The 19076-nt window shown below is 36.1% G+C and overlaps 1 protein-coding gene across 7 annotated transcripts in view; it reads left to right on the top strand.

Annotated features, from left to right (window-relative positions):
• The window catches only part of MARCHF1 (membrane associated ring-CH-type finger 1), a 231764-nt gene that overhangs the window by 197878 nt on the left and 14810 nt on the right, over positions 1–19076 (top strand). For all 7 annotated transcript variants that reach the window (XM_050338310.1, XM_050338314.1, XM_050338316.1 and 4 more), the window contains one exon: positions 10835–11015. In XM_050338310.1, the coding sequence (XP_050194267.1) occupies positions 10835–11015 (181 nt within the window). The remainder of the gene's footprint in view (positions 1–10834; positions 11016–19076) is intronic.

Consider the following 19076-nt stretch of genomic DNA (forward strand, 5'->3'; position numbering starts at 1 on the left):
TGTTAGGTCAGTACCCATCACAAGGATTGGAATGATAAAAAAGGATGATTGGGCAGCATAAACATTAAAATAAGTTCTGGGAAAGGAAATGCAACACCAAGAGTTCTCTTTAGTTCAGAAGTTCAGGCTTCTGAAAATGGGATGTTCTTGGTGTGAAGTGCAATCAGAAGGTGAGCATTTTACTCTGGAAATGAGAGCAAGATAGCCACTTCTGAGCTAATATCCAGATTTGGAGGACACAGCTGGGAGATCTTGAGTTACTTAATTTAGTGGTAAATGAAAATGCACCATCCCGTAAATTTAACAGAACTGAAACAAGCATTTCTTTTTTTTTTTTTTTCCCTCACAAAACTTGTGAGCCAGCATTGACTCTCATCTACAAAATGTAAATCAGACTTAGTTTCTTCATATGGTAACCCAAAACTTCTCACTTTTCTTTGCTGGGAAGAAATTTGATTGGCAATGTAAACACAGTCAGGATGAGGAAGTTCATTATGCCACATCACGCAGTTTCACAGCATACTCTAACCTCAAAACATGGTACAAAGATCCTGGTTCTGAAAAGAAAAAAGGTAACATGCAGGCATTGTGTTTTTTCACAGCAGAAGATATAAGCCATTACTAATACAGCTAGTGCTGTGCTTGTTATACTTACCAAGAAATAAATACACGTTTCCATTGTCTGACCGTTGTCTGTCATGATAATTTATGATTCGTCAGAGTAAAGACCAGATGGGTTTGTACATGAGCTTGTATATCAGGATCAGACACACTGGCTTGGGACCTCTTCACCTTTTGGAAATGCAAAGAAACAGCAACAGTGGTACTTGAAATGTATATACAGTGCTTGATGCAGAGGTGTGCACAGGTAACTACTTTAAAATCTTCAGAGCTGTCTTAAATTTCTGAACCATCAAGCCTGCACGTATTGAGGATCCAGTGTAGTACACACAGTATATTTATTAATTATTAAGAATCTAAGCTACCTAAAACCTGAAAAAAATATGCAGAATGGGTCTTTATATGGACTTAACTGTATGGTGTTTTATATATATATATATATATATATATATGAATTAAAGTTTTGTAATATATATATATATACATACAAGTGGACTTGTATTTTATCTTTCAACCCACTGAATTTTATTATAATTATTCAGGCACTGTTTGTAAGGCTTGAAGCTTGGTTCAAGTAAGGACCTTTTGGATGTGCATGCAGATTTTTTAGGCAGACATGTTTAACTGAGGGAAGTTGAAAGCTTTTGACAAGTGTGTGCCCCTAGGCTCACTGTCAGTGGAGATGCTCTTTGAACAACCAGTGTTAGTATAATTGTTTTTACTACCAATTCATTATAGGCTGTAGTTTCTGTTTTTCAGAACAGGTCCTTGCACCTAATTGATTCATGATCTGTGCTAAGATTTTCTTCAAATTCATGATCTCGCATCTCAAACAAACAAACAAACATAAAAAGGATAATTACATGTCAATGTAGTTGAGCATATGGACACCATTTTTCTGCATGAGAAATAGAAAAAGGACAGAGGACTTGTGATGTTTATTCTAAATCTGGATTAGCATGGCTGTGGAAAATTCATTTTCCTGGGGTGTTTCTTCAAGCCTTTTCAAGACTTTCATCGTAGCTGTTCACATCTTCTAGTTGGTATGACAACTCTGGCTGAGAGGAATGGCCCTCACCTAAATAGGATTGTGTGGAAATAAATAGCAGAGAAACAGGGATCTTAAACATATCTTGGTGCCAGTTATTTTGTCTTTAATTTTTTGGAGAGACTTTTTTTTCCTCTTATTTCCTCATGAACTGTTGAACACATGAATTGTGGAACACTACTGTCAGCAGTTTCTTCAATCTGCATTTAGCAACATGAGCAGGAATGTGACAGAACACACCCAATTCCAGCTTAAGCACATTAGTCAGATAAAGTATAGTACCATGGCACAAAATATTTTTCAGCTAGTCTAAAGCAAGCCTCTTAGTCACTTCATGTGAAACATTTGCCCTTCTACTGTCACTGTTTCCTTGTTTTCAGTGATGAAACAATGTCGCGGCATCAATGATGGTCTTTACAATCTCTTCCCTGAACCACTGCTGTTTTCTGGAATCCATTAGAAGGCAAGGTTTCTGCTTCTGAGATTAGGGACAACATAAATTCTGCCCATGCTGAGTTGTTTTGGCACATAATTTTTTTGTTTTTTTAAGATTCCCAGGATAGGCTTTCTAAATCATACAGTTGGATACCCTTTTTCCTAAGTTGCCCTGTGTCTGAGATTTTCTTCATATATACTTTATGCTGGAATTTGCCATGTGGCTTGAGGAACAACCTCAGAAATAGCTTTCTTTGGTCTGCATGTGGATAATCTCCCTGAAGGGAACAGCTATGTGTGAGACATGATAAAGTGAATGGATTGTTAGGATTTAGAACCATGGATTTTCACATGGGAATTACTAAGGAAAGAAAATTGGTTAGTTGATATTACCACTAGTGCATCATAAGTGCTTTGTGTTTTGACTTTGAATTAATCTTATGGTATTTTTATTTTTGATGTTGGGAAAGTTGAAAGATATTTTCTGTTTGACTAGTTGGGCTTCTGATGTAAAATCATTTTGTAGTACTGATTCAGTCATTTCAGCAAAACCACATACACTTAAATAAGGCAGAGTCTCTCACTTTGAAAAAAAATGCTTATTGGAAGTCGAATTTTGATTTTGTTGAACTCTCTGAATGATTGTTTATGCAGTCAGGTAATAGCAGGCCCTCATTTGAGAAGTAACTAGAAGAGTACGGCATGCCAGAAGACAGGTAGAGACGAGGAGAAGAAAGAAAGGAAATGATGTTGATTTATGAGATCTGCAGAATCTCTTTCAAGTATAATTTTTAAAAATTAGTTTTTAAAAGCTAGTGTGTAAATTTAAAGGCCATTACAAACTTTGGAAAAGACTAATATGGGCATTTCTGTATGTTAACACAGTCACAAATAGAAAGAAATAGCCTATATTCCACGTGACAAGAAGTAATATGATTAAGTAGTTTCTCTTTGGAAAATCAAGTGTTGTAACAGAGGTTTTTTTTCATAATGTTAATTAGTAGAACCTGCAAAAAAATAGTATCTTGCATTAAAATCCTTACATTCTGAAATATTCAGGTAGAGGAGTGCTCACAAAATCAACAGGTAGAAAGCTGCTTGGGAGGAAACAAGTCCTTGAGGAAAAAAAAGAGAAAGCTGAACAATAGATGGATATATTTATAGCTTTAAATTCTACCGCTGATATTTAATACTCATTTTAAATACTTATACTGAGACCATGATGTTGGATCCAGTGAATAAACTGTAGGGTAGAATGTGTAGACTTGATATACCATCCAGAGCCCTCCAAGATCCCTGTAAACAGGGAAATGCTCTACTTCCAGCCTTTAACGTTTGGCTGAAGAGGGTTTCTACCCTGTTTCTCCCTGGGATGTTAGTGCGTACTTTGCGGTGTCAGGATGATACGTTCATTAGGAGCTGAGTCTCTGAATCTTGTCCTGCACGTCCTCCTCACCCCTTCCTTCAAAAGAACTGGGACTGCTACTTACTTTCCCATTCAGAGCCTTATTTTTGTGAGGTGACTTTTTGATATGAATCTTCTGCTTCTTGAGGAATATCCTCCTCTGTATGATGGTCTGGTGGTTCATTAGTCTTCGAAGCAATATGAAATTCTGGTTACTTCTATTCTCTGTCTGATGGTTCAAAGCCCCATCTGTCACCTCTTCAGCCATCTGCTTATACAGTCACTTTTGGAAGTTCTCCATGATTCACAAAGATGCAAGGAGAGCCAAAGCAGGGCAAGCATGTCTTTGTTGTGGTTAGACCCATTTATCTGGGGGACAACTGAGTCCTGGCTTCTACTCCTTTCTCTCAAAACCTATTATTATTTTTAATGCAAACAGGTGAAATGGCACCACTTCCCACTAGAAAGCAAGGGTGAGAGGAGACCCTTGGTTTTAAGGGTCCTATCACTAAATACTTAAAGCTTACCCATTTTCTATATGGAGTTTGGTTCCTTAAAGCTTTGACTTTCATTAGGTGGATGGGAGGAAATCTGAATCTGAAGATGCAGTTCCTAGTTCTTTGAACTTTTTTGGTGCATTTAATCCTGTCAGACACATATCTTGAGTGGCACTGACAGGGCATCTGAAGAGCACTTACTTGTAACTCTTCGGATGGCTAGATATCCTATTTATCACATATAATGGAAGATTCATAGAAGGACAAGAAATGTTGACAAAATAAAATATTTAGTGTGCTTTTGGTAATATTGTTTGCTTTTGGGTCTCATACAAATTCATATCGCTTTTGCAGAAATGAAGAGAAAGCTTTCCCTGGGCCATTATGAAATTCCACTAGTGTGGTGCAACATTTTGAAAATGTGTTTTCCTCTAGTCAGGTAAAGACAGCTGACTGTATAGCATAATGGAAAGGCAGGAGTGATAGGGAAGATCCATACAAATTGATTACATTTGGTATGGAGAATTAATGCGCTTCATTTACACTGTGTTTAAATGGAGAGTAAGACCAATTTGTCATTTAGATTACTTTGTGATTTAAAAGTGCAAAGAATGGAAATGAGATTAAAAAAAAAAAAAAAGCCTGTAAAATGAAAGCAAGAGAAACATGGCACACTGTAACCTATTGCAAGCTGAACGTATTCAGTGAATTTAACTTTTTTTTCCAATTGATAAATTATGCATGAGCAGAGTTTGATGTTTTTGTGGATTCTGTTTATGAATGACAATTACTTGCTGGGAGTTTTTAATAAAGATGTTTGCTTTCATTTTAGGTGCTAGCTACTTAAGAGCACTGTAAGCAGTTTATAACTTGGCAAAAGAGAAAATGACCTTTTTTTGGACAAGAGAATAGTTTTCCTAAGAAAAAATCAGACCGTAGTGACAGCAATTTTGTGCTTCCTTTTGCAATCCTGTGGAATTGGTTCCTTTTGGTTCAATTAAGATAACCTAGGAGCTCATGGTATTTCATGCTGGAAGCTAATAATCCTCACAGCCAAAAATCAAATCCAGGGATTCACTTGCTCCAACATTTTCCAGCTCTGCTGTTTCTTTCTGACTCAGCTCCCTTTAGCAACAGTGAGATATACCCGCTGATGAGATGAGATGTACCCACTGAACAGGGTAAGAATTTTTCTCTGCATAATCATTATGAGTCCATGTGTGCTTTCCAGTGAAGGGCAAGATTTAACTGCCTTTTCAATAATTTCTCACTAGAAATATTTCTGGAATAGGCATTATCTTCTTTGAGCATATTTATATGGAGAAAATATTTCCCTCTTTTATTAGGGAGATCTGTTAAAAGTTCAAAAGCATTTCTTTTCTACTGGTGTACTTCCATCCTCAGGAACATGACAGTAAGGGTATTGAGCATCTGCATCTGCATTAATTTAGTGCCTAGAAATTGCATCACAATTGGTGTAAACACGCCACAGTCACAAGGCTGTAGCTCCTCCTAGTTTTGAGTAAAGGGGCCTCCATTAGTGCCTTAGGTCGGATAAAGAGCCTGCTTTTGAAGCACATATGCTCATCATTACTTTACCATGCTGAGGCTTGGTCTCAGGGTTCACCAGCTGCATTCCCTTTGAGTGAAAGTAAACTGCAAGGTGTATTCCTGGTCCAGCCTAAAATCAGTATTATATCAAAGCAACCTCCACCAAGATGTGTCTGGGGTAGTTACCTCGGGTTTTAGCACTAGCTGGTTTTTTTCAATAGCTTTCCTAGATTTGTTACATTTTCACTGCAATGCTTGTTAGCATGGACATAGCTGTACAGTACCCAGGAATATTAAAGAACAATACAATTTTTACATTATTACATCATTTATAGCCCTTAAGCATTATTGTACACCATTACCAGTATGCCCAGGCCCCCATCTGCACTTCTATTTTTTAAAGTCACAGAGACATTCCCTTAGGTTGTACATTTGTTTATGAGGCTGAAATTTTACTTTGGAAGTCTGTAAAAGCTATCTGTGCTACATTACCATAGCTAAACCCTTTGCCTATACATAATGGCCCAAAAATCCTTGAAAATTTTATCAGATATTCAGATGCAGTGTCAATTGCAAATATAGGATCCACAGGATCTGGTGATGCAGAATTCCTGCAAACACTTTGCTGCCAGTGCTGCTTGACAAGGTTACTAATGTGGCTTGAAGCAGAAACAGGGGCATGCTGATTGATTCTTATCTTTAATCACTTTCCTTTGACAGCAGTCATCTATGGAATTATACAGATACTGTCATAGATGAGCACTTGCCAGCTGGGTCAGAGTAGAGCACTAAGTCCTGCACAACAAGTGTGTTTTCTACTTCACTACAGAGGGAGTGAGATCAGTCTGTTTTCTTAGTTACTGAAGAGTCAGGTGGACTAGTGAAAGACAGGTTAGGGAATCTGCTATTTTTCCAATAGGGTTAGAGATTAGCAGCTATTCCCTTTAATGAGAGTAAAACAGTTAACTACATGTGAAGGAAAAGCTACAAATCTCTTGGAATCTACCTGTATCTCTTGGAATAAGCAGCTTGGATGATAATCATCTAGACTTCAGTTTTGGTTGCTGTGATTTTGCCAGAATAAATCTCAGTTAGAAAAACCTGAAAGTTTAGCATGTGAAGTCCTTGTTTCATACTGATTTTATTTAAGCTTTTGAACTGAGATTATGTAAGAAATGTTTATATTGAAAAAAACCCCAACTTAATTTATCAGAAGTGAAGGACAGTCATCCAAGATAGCTCTTGCTCTTTTCCCTTGAATGTGCTTTAAATTCAATTACATTTTGAACAAAAAGAAATACTGAACAATTATTCTAAAATGTTCACAGTAAACTTCTTTAACTTTCTATTTTTACATACATTGTTCTTTAAAAATTTTCTGAATTGAAGTATTTGAACTACTCTGTTTCTTTTTGAGGTGTTGTTTGGGGGGCTGTTGTTTTGTAGGGAACATACAAGAGCTCTGCAACAGTTTTTATATGAATTATACAAAATGTGTTTTCAGTTTTAGAATTTTTATTTTTTTTCCCTGAAAAATTTTTTCATAATTTGTTGCAATGTATGTGAACCCACTGTTTAAGAACATCCTTTAAAGAATTTTTGTGGATATTTTTTTCCATCTGATATATGCACACTGTTGGCACTGATTTCTCTTTTCGGTACATCTGTGTGCTGAAGGTTGTAGAAACAATTCTATGCTAGAAAAATCTGTGCTAGGTAATTAAAATACTGGCATATAAAGCAAAAACCTAAACATAAGGATGACAGCACTGTTAGAGTATTATTTCATAAAGATTCACACTAAGCTTTATTTAAAGAAATATGTATATTCTGTTATCTCAGTGTATAAGGATGTGTCTGTAGGTGTATGTTATACACACACAAAATTTGGTTTATCTGAGTCGGAAGATCAACTAATGGATCACATATCCTGTGTTGTCTGGTGTACACATGATTTATAGAGCAAAAGCTCCTTTGGAGCCTTGTGCTCATCTTTTCCTCTGGAAAAGCAAGGTCCTGTTCATAGAGAGGAATCTTTAAAGCATTAAGCTGTCAAACCTTAAAAAAAAAAAAAAAAAGAAAAGAAAAAAAAAGTTATGCAGGCTTAATTTGTGAGTATAAAGGACTTTTAACTAAAAGGTCAAATAGCTGATTTTCTTACCTTCCATTTACAGATAGTCAAAAGTATTGGTTTATAATGAAGGCCATTTATCTACTAAAGGACTAGAAAGTTGAGACAAGCTGAGTATATGCAGTCTATAGGTGTGTCTGAGCAGCTGAAACTGCAGCTTTAAGCATGATCAGTGCTGTACTACAACTTGTAAATAAATCAGTATAGATTTAACAACTTATATATTTTTTTCTTTACTGTAGAGAGTGTTTCATGTTTTTCCATGCAACTATTTTCCAAAGTATGCAAGCACATTTTCCTCTCAGGATAAGTTCAGCCCTGTAAATAATCAATCTGATGCATGAAAGTTTCAAACAGTTGTGAACATTTGACAATTGGAAACTAGAATGGCAATTCTCTGCCTCCTATTTGGTTTAGATGTGGTTCAGGTCAGTCTGTGCTTTGTATCCCCACCTCCATTCTGTTTGCACAACAAATTTCTCAAAACCGTTGTTTACAATATATTTTCTATAATTTGTGATATTTATGATGTACATTATAGATGAATGCAGCAAAGGGCAAAGATGCACAAAATTGTGATTTGATACTAATGGCTGAGGAAGATAGTGTAAGTTATCTGATCCAAGTTTTAAGAGATGTTAAAACATTTAGCCAGGAGTCTGTTACCATAGCTGTCAGAAATCCATATATCTTTAGACTGTCATTCTGAGTTTAGGTAGCACAAATTTCTTTCAAGATAATTTATTCTGCTTAAACAAATAATGAAGAGCTAAATTGCACCAAAGAGACCAAAGAGCATTCAAGGTAATGAAAGCCATCCCTTTGGTCATTTTCTCTGGATTTTAATTCCTATTGAAGTTTGTTTTAATTCTAGTTACATATTTCATGGATATAAAGCTAGAAGAGGCCATTAGATTATTTAGTCTGAACTTCTGTATAATATAAGTTCTTAGTGTCACTCTGTTCTTTATACATTTGGCTTTTAACTTCTGTCCAAGAAAAGGACAAATGGAATGTATAATGCATATAGTGTTTCTCTGTGGAAGTATTTGGACTAAAGATTACTTCTATTAATTTCAAATTTGCAGTGTCACTTCATTGAAAAACCCAGTGGAGTTCTAGGCTTGTATTTTTAGCTCTGAAAATAGTTTTAAACAATCTTGGCAGTAGTAGAAATAAAGGCTTTTGGGTATACAGCTTAGTTGTCTAATTTCTAAATAGTTTAAATGCTAAGGCTGTAAAATAAATTATTTATAGCTTGAATTTAAATGAACAACGAATACTGGTTTTCCTTTGGGGAATAGCTTTAATTTAAAAAGAAAATAATGTTTTCTATTTAACTCTCAGCTGGGAATGCATTTGTTAGAAAAATAACTATTCGGTGTTTTGAAAATTTAGTTCTGCTTAGGCTTGAGGCTCAATAAGAAATCTCCATATAGGCAATTTCCATTTAAGAACTAAGCTACTGATGCACCTAGCTTGGCTGGATTAGTAAAGACAAGACTATAATTGAGTTCTTGCAAGATGTGTCTCAAAAAATGAGAGTGTGTAAGAAGTTAATTCTGGGTATTTTTCTTCTTCCCTCCATTGCTATGGGGTATGAAATCCTCTACAAGCACCACTGCAGACACTGAAGCTTGTCTTTAGTGGACCAGGTTTCCAGAGTTTCATTTATTTGTTGGATTTTTTTGTTCTCTTTATATATCCAGCAAAGCAGCTTTGCTCTGCTTTCATGTTATCATATTCATTTTCTCGTGGCTCTGGGCTACACCATGGAAGAATAATGAAGCTTCCAGTCTTGATCCATAGATCTTTCATGTAGACATCGAAATTTCCTTCCCCTCACCTCCCCAGCTTGTAGACTTGGCAGCCTTCCTAGGAAGAAGGTCACCCATCTTCCCTAACCTGACCAGTAGGAAGACAATCTCATCACAGGGCTCTCCTACCCCCTTTGTGACTGTGGTGCAGTCACAGCTTTTTGTGTAAAAGGGTGAGTTATTCCTCAGACATGTTCAGATGCTTCTGCATGTGTCAGTTCTGAGGGAACCGTTCCTAAGTGTCTAAGGCCTAAGTTTCATTTGTGTGACACCAGGATCTGTGCTGTTACTGCTACTTCTCTATTTTGAAAGAACTCAGGCTTCAGCTTTTTTTTTTTTTTTTCTTTCCCTTGCATGCTAATTTGACACTTCAGACACCCATTAGGGCGTGGGTGCTTTGGTGTGTTTTTCTGGTTTGGGGATGGGAGGGAGTTACTCTTTGTTGAAGTGAATCTCCTTAACTTCAGGTGTTCAGTTAAGCCTTCTGCTCACCGTAGAGCTTTCTCTGCCTTCACAGAGGTGCTTACCAACAAAGCTCTCATTGGTTTCAATGGGTGAATATTTTCCTGGTATGATCAGGAGATTGTTTGAAAATAGAATAAGATCAGCAGGACATTTGGACATGTGTCACAGAAGAAACCCATCAGATTATGATGTTAGAACACCGATCACTTTATGCAACATGAAAACCACAGTGTGAAAAGCTCTGTATCCCATCATAAGGTAAAACTGTTCTGGGACCAGTCTCTATCTTAGGGTCTGCTTAGAGCTGTAGTTTCTGTTTTCCCAGGTAGTACAGCTGTCTGCTTCAAAGGGACAGTGAAGAATGAAAAAAACAACCGTGACTTTTTACCACCTGTCTCCTAAAAAGTGTGTGCATGTGTGTACACACTGTGCCCTATGCATGACTCCAGAGTACTTAAAACTGCTCTCTGATTCTTTTAATGTCCAAAGAGGTCTTCTTTTTGCATTTCTCATGCTGGATATTTTCAGTGTGGATTAGATTTGTCTGCCTTTGAGGATTTGATTCGCATTGCTTACAGACCAAGAACTATTCTGCTCTTAGAAAGAGCTCTGGTATTTGTTTTAAAGGTTTTACCATATATAAAAGGGAAAAACAGTGTTGTTTCTATTGATTCACCTTCAGATCACATAGCAAATTCAAAGAGAAATAACTAAGTGAAGAGAAATTACGAAATGGCAGAAAGGAACAAGGAATATGTTCCTGGGCCTCAATCTGAAATGTCAAGTCTGAAGATAAGAAAGCAGTGCCTTTGCATGGCTGGTTGGCAAATTCCCTCACTCGCTCTTGCTTGTCCTTCCTGTCAGGATCTGTCACTGTGAGGGAGATGATGAAAGTCCCCTCATCACGCCATGTCGCTGCACAGGGACCCTGCGCTTTGTTCATCAGGCCTGCCTGCACCAGTGGATTAAGAGCTCGGACACGCGCTGCTGTGAACTCTGCAAGTATGACTTCATAATGGAGACCAAGCTCAAACCTCTTCGGAAGGTATGGCGCTTTTGAATTTAATTATTCTCAAGTGTCAGATGTCCAGAATGGCTGTGTAAAGTTACCAGCACAATTAAAGAAACATCTGCCAGTCAAAAATGGTTTTGTTTTTGCTGTTGTTAATAAGTTCCAGTGATTTTATTCTTATGTTTAAGTTAGTTAATTTGCAGCAGCAGAGGATTTGACTATAGACTCTCTTTTATCACACATACAATGTAAATGCACAAATAGTAGTTTTTTGGTTTAGAATTTTTATCTTCAGCTTTTTGTTATTGGTTCATCTGCCTATTTTTAAGCCTGAAAGAAATCTTACCATGTTTTGCTCCTGCATAACGAAGGCAAGTTCACCCAGTAATTTTTACATTGAGCCCGTAACTTCTGGTTGAGAATGATGCTTATACCAGTGTGGGGACAGCAACTACAAAGTAACACAGTAAATTCAGCTGCATCTGTTGTAACTGTTACACTCTTGGGCAAATTAATCACTTGTACATTCAATTAGTTTATGGAATCTAAAATACAGAGTGACCTTGCATCCTGAATGGCAAATGTATGTTATCTGCACTCATCTGTTTTCTAGGATAAATCAACATAATGCTACACAGGCTGTCAGTACAGGGAAGGTAAAGAGTTTGCTAAGCTGTTTTCTTTAGAATGGATCATTTGTCTTCTAATTTTTATTTTAAAATGCTCTTATCCTGGAGTTTTGTTACATCTTTGAAGTTTGAGTGAATCTAGAACTGGGCAAGTTTTGATTTAAAATAAATTTCAATGTGAGAGTCCTTGAAAAACATGTAGAAACTATTACTTATGACTAGCATATGCATACACAGTAGTGTTTCTATGGCAAAAGACATTTTGGTTTTTCCAGCCTTGCATGGGTAGCAGGAATTCAGAGAAATGAGAGCTAATGAAATTCCTTTTCTACTAAGTCCCTGATGATAAACCACTGCTGAAGACGGAATTGAAGTTGATTTGGAAAACAAAGCTTGTGATAGGAAACAAAACAGTTCTCAAATGCCAGGTAGATCTGACCTGTTGGCTGGAAATCAAAACAGATGTACATAGACAAAAAGATGGCTAAAAACTTAATTATATCGACTTAGGTTTTAGTAATGGCAGATAAATTTTAACTAATGTGACAGGAAGAAGATAATTGTTTAAAAACCCCTGCCTGTTGCATATCTTTGAGGGATTCTTTCTGTATATATGTTTCCATTTTCATCCCAATTGCTTAAACCTTTAATCTAACAAGTACTATCACAGCAGCTACTTTCCTCAAGAGAATATACAGATAGCAGTATTTTTAACAAAAGCCGTTTTCTGGTTATGTTAGATAATACAGCATCTTTTAAAAAGGTGAACAAAATTTATAACTAGCAAGGAGAAAAGGAATGGAAAATGTGCATAATTTTATATCAGAAGTAGGCACTTTTAGTTCTGTCTGTTGTCATTACACCTCCCCTTTTTTTTAAATTGAAAGAAACTAATGGAATGCTGAGAGACTTAGCGTCGTAATGGAATTCCTACAAGTCTGTAATTTCTTAATTGAATGATTGCCACCTTATTCAGCTTATCATTGGTTCTCAGGTATGTTTTAGATTTCTGACACAGGAAAAATTAGCCTCTTCTTTCAGGCAGGATATTTTGGTTTCTGCTCAAAGCAGTGCTCAAATGTAGTTTATCTGTCTGGCAGTATATGCTGGCAACATTCTTCCCTTCAAAAGCAGTGTTAACAAATATTTGTCTTGTGTAATATGGACCCAGCATCTAATTATAGATCCTTTCTTATAAGTCATACCCATTTCAGAAACCAAAACCAAGGTTTCCAAAAATTTTAATGTTAAAATTACTTATTCTTTGGCATTTATGGCCTTCAACTTTGACATCCTCTGTGTGTTACATTAAACTAAACATACCATCCCTACTAAGTGTGTGCACTGTCATCACCATCATTCAAAGATTTGGGAAGCACTAAAGAGTTTATGAGAAGCTATTTTGTAAACCAAGCATTTTGACAGCTGTAGCAAAGACAAGGCAAGGGAGGAAAGAATGATCATGAGACCCATCATTTGAGTAGAACGGACTGTTAACTTTTCACCCAAGCATCTTTTATAAAAAAATCACTGAAAGTGCTTTTTTGGTCAAAACCTATATATTTTGCAAAAGTAGGAAGTTCCAATGGAACACTGTCAAATTTCTTGGAAGGTTTTACAAAGCCCAGAACCTCAACTGTGCAGCATTCCCTGGTAGGCTGTGTTTTCAGAAGATTGGCACAAAGGGTGGTTACCAGAGACCAAAGTGCTATGGGACAGACAGCCCTTAATGCCAGAACTCTCCACAATTCTGTCTCCTTGATGCAGGATCTGAAAAGCACTACAGACTCTAGGATTTCCAGACCTTGAAAGCGTTGGGTTTTGCAAAGGCTTGATTCTGTACTAGTCCTTGAGAGCCTTCGGTCTCCAGCACTAAGTCTGGCCTGGCAGCAGCAAATCAAAATTTCCAAAAGTCTGGTATTCTTTGGTCATAATGGCAGCAACATTATGAGCATTTGTATCTGAAAACAATTCAATTCTTGTCAGCTCCATTGTATGCTGAGTGGAAATGGCCAAATTGACCAAATATTTATTAATTTTGCTAATAAGCTTTGAGGAATTCTGAAAACAGGTTTCATTTCAATGCTTCCTAAACAAAAGACCACAGATTTTGTTTCAAGAGAAGAGTGCCTACTCAATTCCATAAGAAACAAATTTATTCAAAAAAACAAAAAGGAAATTATTTCCCCTAAAGTGAAAGTTTCTGACCAGCTCCAGATGATGGCATTTCCATGGCCATTAGACCTGGATTTGAAGTGATATCCTACAAGTGGAAGGGTCTCATCTCTCAACTGGTTCTGATTTTTTTATTTTTAATCTCTCATCACTCATAATATGAAATCCTAAAGTTTGGTTCTTGACTGTGCATTGTTTCATTATGATGAATTTTGTCATAATACCTTTCTAACATTCCTACTTCTGAAGGTCTCCTGAAGTGAAAAAATTACAGAGCACCAAACTTAATTACAGATATCTATAATTTTGCTTTTTTCAGTATCACAAAAGCATGATTGAATTATAAAATAAACTATTTGATTCAGTAGTGAATGACCATCTTTATTTATGCTTCAGCTTTTCATGCACCCTCAAGATTTTATAACAATTTTTCTGTCAAAGTATAAGGTTTTATAGCAGAATCATGTTAGTAATATCATGTCATACAACTGTTAGTGACAATGTGGAGCATACTAAGTTAACATAAATTAAGATAATCGCTATTAAATCAGTAGATTTGTGCCAATGCGCAACAGATATTTAATTAGAGAATCTCTGAAAGCACCAGACATCAAATAAAACTTAGTTTAATCATTTTAGTGAGTCTTTGCATTAAAGTAATCCTATTAAGCATTGATCAACAGGCATTGCAAGCGTTTCATATATGTGAGTAGGTTAATGACTCGGCTCAATATAAATTTAGAGATTAAATATTAAGCATTGCTTTGTGTGTCTGGTTTATTTCATGTGGTCTCTGTTACATCTGTCTGTGGTTATAAATAATACAGTTGCATTTGTAGCATTACCTCTCAGCATTTGCAATCCATAATGCAGAATTTATAAAGTGATTTTATCATGGAAAGAATTAGTGGCCAGAAGCTTGTGTGAGTTCCTTACTGAACTCTCTCAGGTAATAGCTTCACCCGGAGAAAACCACTTTTTTAAAAGGATGCAGTCCTGGTAAATTAGGACCTACATTTCATGTCTCTTGAATTTGGTTTGAAGTGTCGTAGAAGCAGGAATTGAATGGAAATACTGGGAGTATAAAATGGATTAAAGTATCAAAAGGAGCTTAAAATGCAGAAATATCTTCAAATGGAAATTTCTTAACAGTGTCTCACTATACTTCAAAATGCTTTTCATATTTAAATTCTGCTGTTTGAGACATTTGGTATCTGATGAGATGTTTTGCTTTTATGTATTATCTCAACAGATTATTCTGTGGTATTGGAGACGAGTATTTTCTCTCCCAATTTTATTTTTGAAATTATTTACAAATAATGTCTTATTTATATGAGGCATAAGCAATACTGCACATTGTTACCATGTGGTTGCTCTTGGTCATTAAGGAAGGCCAAGTCAATTTTTTTGTTTAGGAAAGCATTATGTACCTGTTGAGGTTAATTTTCTTTCTGATAAAAAGGGTATCTGAATCCATTCTTTTTAAAAATAGAGGCTTGGGAATATTCTTTTGGAATAGAGTGATATGTTTCTGTTAAATTAAACAGAAGCAAACCCAAATGCTGATAATGAAATGAACTTGATCTTATTTATTTTGAATGTGTACATATATCTTTTAAATGTTTACTCCTCTTTTATTCTATATTTGCCTATATACTGAAAATGTGATACAAGGTCCCTCTCTTGAGTTTTACACTCTTGAACTCTGTGGAACGTCTTGTGTATCTAGCTATGTCATTAGAGAAAGATGGAAAGCTTTCTGTCTGCTTGATATAATTTATTTTATAAATAAACAAGAGTGATAAAATAAGCAGGCCAGCTTTACCTCTCATACAAGATTCAAAGATTTAAATCCCACTTGGAGGTACATGTTTCACAACTGCCCAGAACAGGGTATTGAGGCCCTGGAGAGACGTTAGGGAACAGGTTAGCACGAATTTCCCTACAAAGTAAAAGTCAGTTCAAGCCTATCAGTGCCCCTTTGTGGTCAGATTAGTGATTAAATCAGTTTGGGAAAGATTTCAGCTGTTTGATATAATGCTGATTTAACTACTAGATCAAAAGCAAATATTTAATAGTTTAAAGATATTCTGTTTGCTATGAAATCATTGGATCAGCAGGAGCTTCGTAACCAATTCAAAGGTAGGGTTTGAACCAACAGACAACTTGTGGGTAATGCCCAGCTGTAAGGCAGAGATTCAGCAATTCTACAGGCTCCTTAAAAACAATGTGAACTGTCTATGGAAGCAGCAGAAGAAAATCAGAATGTTGCTTTGATCTATGATAGACAAAAGGAAAGTCTAAAGTGAATATCTTAAGTCCCATTTCACTCCCAGACTTCAGGTATCACTAGGGATACATCACTTCCACTCCCCCCTATTGGAGTTATCACTTCATAGGGTGCCTTTTTTTACAAAACAGTCATCAACTACTCTAAAGTCAGTTGTTAAGTCTCTTACCTAATGTGTGAGAGAGACAGATTCAGCTCCCTTCTCTGTGGTCAACACAGTCATATAGAAAAAGTACCTATTGAAAAATATGACTGGAGGAATTAATTTATAATGGGATGCTTTGTGGATAAATCTTCTTTTTATAAAATCTGGTAGCATGTATGAAAAATTCATGACAGCAAAATATGTTAAGGGTATTGTTTTATTTTGGGTTCAATGGTAGCTTGGTAATTTGTATTTACAATCCTTATTTAAGAGTATGGTGATCACTGCCAAAAGTTATATAGCCTGCAGAGAAATGTTGCTGTGAAATCAAAAGTGGTCATTATTAGAAATTACTTCTCCTGACAGAGTAGGCTCTACAAGCCAGAAGCGACCTGCAGAGTCTCTCTGGAAAAACAAAACAAAACTAAACACAAGCAAACAAACAAACCCCAAACTCTGAGCAGTCATTACCGTATTGCTTGCTGTTTGATTCTTATTGCCCTGTGCTGTGAAGTATGAACCATCTGCCTTTCTCATCTGTTTTCTAATAACAGTTATGATAAGAAGTGATAGCAAATATTGTGTAGGTCTGGTATCATTGACTTGCTTTGGGATTAGTTCCCTTTCAACCCAATTCGGTCAATACTTTGCACTCCTTAATATGGAAGATGATGCTACATTTCCTTTTGATTTCTGGTGCAGCTACACCTGCTCTGTTTTATCTGTCTTCCAGTAAACTGTCTCAAAACATCAGTAGCCTCAAATAATTTCTGGCAATACGTAGGGTCAGACAATTCACCAGTATGCACAAAGGCACAAAGCTATTACTTTCTCATCAGCTGTCATGTCATTATAGAGAATAACTTTGGGGCTCAAGGGAGAATGTGTATATTAAAGGTTTTAAAGTAAAAATAATTTTATAGCATTTATGTCCAATTGTGGTGCCTTGGGGATGCAAGGGACTAATTTGTTCAGACAGTTGCATCCTTAATTTTTGAGAGTATTAGAACATTACTGCTTATTTATCTGTATATAGAGAGCACGCTGTAGTTTGCAGAATAATTTTATCTTGCTTTTTGTGCCACAACAAGAATACCAGTTCTTAGCTTTCTCATAGTGGTAGAATTTGTGCTAGCTTGTCATCTCCATATGTCTTTCTCTTCCATTCAAAACACAGCTGTATTCACACAGCTGTTCCAGTTCCCATGGACTTCTGACAAGAAATTCTCGTGCCTCTTAACCTTGAAACCATAACATAACCTCTGGCTTGCTAAAAGCCTTCTTACCATGATACTTTGCTGGGACACCCCCCGTGCAGCAAATCCTTCCTGGAAGTGGAATGAGATGTTTTTACTGTCATTGCTTTAACTTCCATTCTTTTAAGAAGCAAATGAAAAATCCTATACCAGAAAATTAAAGGAAAACTATGTCCTCTTCTAACTAGTTGCTAGTACCCAAATTGGCTACTTCTGCTCGTAGCATTTACGGAAGCAAAGGGAATTCAGGAGATTGTTTAGGTCTGGGTATTAGTAGTGTTATCCACTATTGCACAGAGCCATGGACATGAGCTCTGGGAGGTACAGATCTTCTGTGCTTTCTCAGGCTGAAGTAAACAGTTTGGTCTGAGCTGTTTTATAGATGCAACTTGCATCAAAAGATTTAATTTCCATTTTAGTTAGAGAGTCCTACCCCATCCTGCAGTTCATTAGCCTCAGATTTTTTAAGAACTAGGGGGCCTCCTTTTCATTTTTTTATTTCAGCCCTTTCAGTGTTTGGTTCTACAGCTTGATCTCATCAATAATTATAACCATGGAGGGACTGAGTAGCTGAAGCATTGAAATTAATTAAGAGAATCTCTTGATATTAGCTTTGCAACTAAAGAAAATGTGAATAGATTGGTACCCTGGTACACAATGTATAGCTAGTAATATGAAATTTTAAGAGCATAATCAACTCAAGCATTGACCTAAACCAGTCATTTTTATTCATGGAGTTTTGAGCAAATGCCATTCTTACTGTTTAATTTTGAAGTTAGTAATTTTACCAGCTCTAATGGGAGGGGGCTGCTATTCATGATCTGATTAATATATATCATTATGTGTCACGTAACTAACACATACAATTTTACAGTTGCTATTTGCCTCAAATTTATTTTGCCTGGGACCTATTGATGTGCGAATGATCTGCTCACAGGCTGATTCTTGCTTGTTGGTGGAATGAATGCATGCTAAAAATGGCTTCTCTTGAACACAGTGATGTTCTCTTGAACACAGAAATTCCAGTAATTGATCTAAATTATGTACAAATGGGATAATTATGAGTTTATTCAGTATATTTTAATTTTTTTTGTTAATTTAATTTTATTCTTGTAGCATTTTATTAAAACTACTTGGGAAAAAAAATAAAAGAATTTTTTTCCCCAGGAATTATTCAGATCTTTATTCATCTGCTCCAACTTGTATGTGTCAAAATTGCAACATATGGTATTAGTTGGAGGTTTTTCAGAATTAATAGCTTCCCTCAGCTCTTTACCAGAGCACTAGGCTGTAGTTTTGTGTTAATCACTGTAGCTTTCCTCAGCACAAATTTCCTCTGTTTTATTTTTATTTAGTTGCATCAAAAGAATCTCTCTTGTGGGAAAATTAAAAGACAGAGAAGGTAACTGTAGGTATTCAGCTATGGGAAGTCAATATTCTTGCTAAAGCCACAATTAAGAGTATCAGCTTTTTTTTTCAGTCTTTGTTGCATGCAATTCATATGTGTATATACTGTATATATAGCTGCAAAAATAAGATATGTCTAGGTATGTTTAAACAACAATGTATTTAAAAATAACAGGGTTTTGGTATACAAAC

The sequence above is a fragment of the Myiozetetes cayanensis genome, unplaced genomic scaffold, assembly GCF_022539395.1.
Source record: "Myiozetetes cayanensis isolate MyiCay16 unplaced genomic scaffold, myiCay2020 scf7, whole genome shotgun sequence".
Taxonomy (NCBI): Eukaryota; Metazoa; Chordata; class Aves; order Passeriformes; family Tyrannidae; genus Myiozetetes; species Myiozetetes cayanensis.